The sequence below is a fragment of the Labeo rohita genome, unplaced genomic scaffold (assembly GCF_022985175.1).
Source record: "Labeo rohita strain BAU-BD-2019 unplaced genomic scaffold, IGBB_LRoh.1.0 scaffold_149, whole genome shotgun sequence".
Taxonomy (NCBI): domain Eukaryota; kingdom Metazoa; phylum Chordata; class Actinopteri; order Cypriniformes; family Cyprinidae; genus Labeo; species Labeo rohita.
Window position 1 is genome coordinate 26675 of NW_026127659.1, and position 3752 is coordinate 30426.

Here is a 3752-nt window from a genome sequence, read left to right on the forward strand (position 1 = left end):
CAGAGACTGGAGATGCTTGAGCTGTTGGTGAAATAAAAAATTAACAAATATGTATAAATTATTTTTTTTTTTTTACTACATTTTAACAACATCTTGAATATACAGACTTTAAGAGAATTTGCTTTGAATCTCAGAAGTCCAGGCCATCAGCAGAACCAGTCCAAACACAAGTTGTTCTCATGGTTTCTGAAGTTGATCTACAGGCTTGTTGATATGTTTTCAGAGATGTCTGAGTGAATTAGAATCTGCTTCACACTTCAAATATTTTCCAAGCATGAAGACCTAGAAACTTAGATCTGAGGTTTGATAAGCAAGCACCCACCTCTACTGAGTTTCCTGGACCTACAACCACACACAAATCTTCTGGTTTAATGTAGTATGTTGTTTTAATATTTTCATACAAAAATCATTACAAACATGCCATTTTATATCTAAGCTGATATAGTGATACATATACATACATATACACTACCAGTCAAAAGTTTTTGAACAGTAAGTTTATGTTTTTGTTTTTTTTTTTTTAAAAAAGTCTCTTCTGCTCACCAAGCCTGCATTTATTTATACAGCAAAACAGTAGAATTTTGAAATATTTTTAATATTTAAAATAACTGCTTTCTATTTGAATATATTTTAAAATGTAATTTATTCCTGTGATCAAAACTAAATTTTCAGCATCATTACTCCAGTCTTCAGTGTCACATGATCCTTCAGAAATCATTCTAATATGCTGATTTGCTGTTGAAGAAACACTTTTAATTATTATTTATTATTATTATTATTATTATTATCATCATCATCATCATTATCAATATTTAAAACAGTTGAGTACTTTTTTTGTAAATTATAGGGGGGAATTATATAAATGAAAACTTTTATTTAGCAAGGATGCTTTAAATTGATCAAAAGTGATGATAAAGACATTTATAATGTTACAAAAGATTTCTGTTTCAGATAAATGCTGTTCATCTGAACTTTCTATTTATTAAAGAAACCTGAAAAAAATTCTAATCAGCTGTTTTCAACATAATAATAATAATAATAATAATAATAATAATAAATAAGCAGCAAATCAGAACATTAGAAAGATAATGTGACACTGAAGACTGGTGTAATGATGCTAAAAATTCAGCTTTGAAATCACAGGAATAAATAACATTTTAAAATATATTCAAATAGAAAACAGTTATTTTAAATCAGTAAAAATATATCAAAATTTGTACTGTTTTTGCTGTATCTTGGATCAAATAAATGCAGGCTTGGTGAGCAGAAGAGACATTTCTTTTAAAAACCATCAAAAATCTTACTGTTTTAAAAACTTTTGACTGGTAGTGTACATATACTTATACAGTGGCTCTCAACTCCACTGCTCTGCACATTTTGTATGTTTCTGAATCTGACACACTCAGTTCAGTTCATTGATCTATTTCCTAATGAGCTAATATATACATATACATATACATATACATATAAATATACATATACATATACGCATACATACATATGTATTTTGTATCTTAAAATTAGAATGGCATCCTTGTAATGATTTTTTTTTTTTTTTTTTTTTTTTTTTTGTATTTGTGTGTGTGTGTGTGTGTGTGTATTAAATCCTATTTTATTGAAAGGGCAAATAAAAGTACCTATATGTCTTATGTAATCAACTTTATCTTATATATTCTGTTTCTTTATTTGAATATTTATATGTTAATTTCAGATTCAGATTTTTATGTTATCTTTGTCTGTTGTTTGTTCTGCCAAACTCTACATTATTAAACATGAGATGTTCTGCTGATGAGAGTTATATACCGTCTTTTCCACTATTTATGCTACTTTAATAGGCCTACATGAATATGCACATGCACACATTAGAAAGAGTCTGACACCAGGTCTCAGTGCATTTTAATATTTATTTGCATAGATTGAGTGCTAAATAAAGACAGTTTAACATTCAGTTGCTTGAAATAATAATCAGGAGATGCAAAAATACATTTATTAAAAAAGGACAGTTGTATAAAGCAGTAACAGTATTAGTTTTTACTTTGTTTAGCCTGTTTTGTTTTTTTCAAGCTGCTCGATCACAGTCTTTATCCAAGGCTCGTCTGGTTTCACACAAAATTCTAAACCTTTTTGTGTTGTAACCCTGAGGGGAGAAAGTTCAGATTTTCACATTCACATTTTGCTAGCATTCACAAAATTGATTTTATCATTTGTTTACAATTTAACAGGAGCATATGGCAGTTTTTCTAAATAATATATTTTTGAGTTTAAAAAAACTTACACAATGGCTGCTTGAGGGCAGTCTGAACCTGTCTTCTCAGCACTCACAATTTTATTGCCTGGAATCTGAAAATCAATAAAATTGAAGCAGCACCTCTCAGGAACTGCAGCAGCAACGGCCTTAGCTGTTGGTGAGATAAAATGTATTATGTTTTCTAAAATATGGTTTCATAAAACAAATCATATCCAACCCTGTTTAAAATTTGTTAAATATAAATATGTGTTGATATCATTCATCCTCAAAATAAAGGTCCTTTCTAGAACAGAGCTCCGTGAAGGACCAGTCTTCTTATCCAGCCATATTTGGCTGGTTAATCAGCATATCGGTTTGTTTCTTTGTTTCTCTCTCTCTCTCTCTCTCTCTCTCTCTCTCTCTATATATATATGTTTTGTTGATTACATGCAAAGGTTCCACTATGGTACCTGGATGTAAAATTATTTTGTTTCTAATTTGATACTTTAATCGCTTTAAATTTATGTTCAACCTTATACCTTTATAGACAATAATTTAGTCAGAAAAGAATTTCAAGAGAACTTACGTGCAGCCTCAGAAGTCCAGGTCATCAGCAGGACCAGCCCGAACACCAGACACAAAGTAGATGCCCTCATGTTTTCTGATCTGAAGCTGATCTTGAAGCTTTGATAATGAGTTGTTACAGATGTCTGAGACTATTAGCATCTGCACCACATTTTAAATGCTTTCGGACATGATGCTAGATAGGAACTCAGATCTGTGGTTTGATAAGGAAGTGTACTGCAGTCCCCCTCCCCTTGTTCAAAGCCCAAACGGAGAATAGCATTTGCTATACTGGGTGTCTGTGCTGAGATAGTGACAAGATAAAACACAGTTGTCACCAGTTTACAGCACAAGTGCAGTATTTTGCAAGTCATACGTTCATAAATTCACTTTCCACAGTCAGCATTTAGGACACAGGAAAAAAGTACATGTCCACTGACATGTTTTTTAATATGGAAATATTAAACTAGAATGGAAAGGTGTTGTATAGGTCTACATAATGGAAATACTTTGTAATAACTTAATGCATAATTCATTACCAGAAAGAATGCAACAGATCAATAGTTCAGCAAAATATGAATATACATTGTGTTTCATAATGCCATAAAATCTTGATGCATATGTGATTTATTTAATATGTAAATATTGTATTATTTAATCAAACGTATTTATTTGCCATGCTACTAATAATGAATAATTTAAAAAAACAAAACAAATGGTACAACAAATAATATATTTTTAAATATAAACAATACATATTTAACATAAACTTATTATTATTATGCTATATATATAATTGAATCATGTTCAAGATCAGATAAATACAAATTCAGAAGATAATAATTATTTAGATGATAATATATATATATATATATATATATATATATATGATGCCATCAGAATGACCTCCAGCACTACCACACTGAGCACAGGTGCCCCACAAGGCTTGTGTGCTCAGCCC

General features: G+C 30.2%; 1 protein-coding gene across 1 annotated transcript; it reads right to left on the minus strand.

Moving 5' to 3' along the window:
• Positions 1 to 1884: 1884 nt before the first annotated feature.
• LOC127158378 (C-C motif chemokine 4 homolog) lies at positions 1885 to 2991 on the minus strand. Its single transcript, XM_051101539.1, has 3 exons — positions 2814 to 2991; positions 2276 to 2399; positions 1885 to 2137 (listed from the first exon to the last, which is right to left on the minus strand). Exons 1-3 carry the CDS (start codon positions 2881 to 2883, stop codon positions 2041 to 2043), a joined length of 291 nt encoding a protein of 96 aa, XP_050957496.1. The 5' UTR covers positions 2884 to 2991; the 3' UTR covers positions 1885 to 2040.
• Between the last annotated feature and the right edge of the window lie 761 nt (positions 2992 to 3752).

Bases quoted from the DNA above. Each gene is read 5' to 3' on its own strand.
- LOC127158378 (XM_051101539.1), bottom strand. From the start codon at position 2,883: ATGAGGGCATCTACTTTGTGTCTGGTGTTCGGGCTGGTCCTGCTGATG. The intron at 2,400-2,813 runs GTAAGTTCTCTT...TCTCACCAACAG, and splicing joins CTGGACTTCTGAGGCTGCAC to CTAAGGCCGTTGCTGCTGCA. The intron at 2,138-2,275 runs GTAAGTTTTTTT...TTCTCCCCTCAG, and splicing joins TGCCCTCAAGCAGCCATTGT to GGTTACAACACAAAAAGGTT.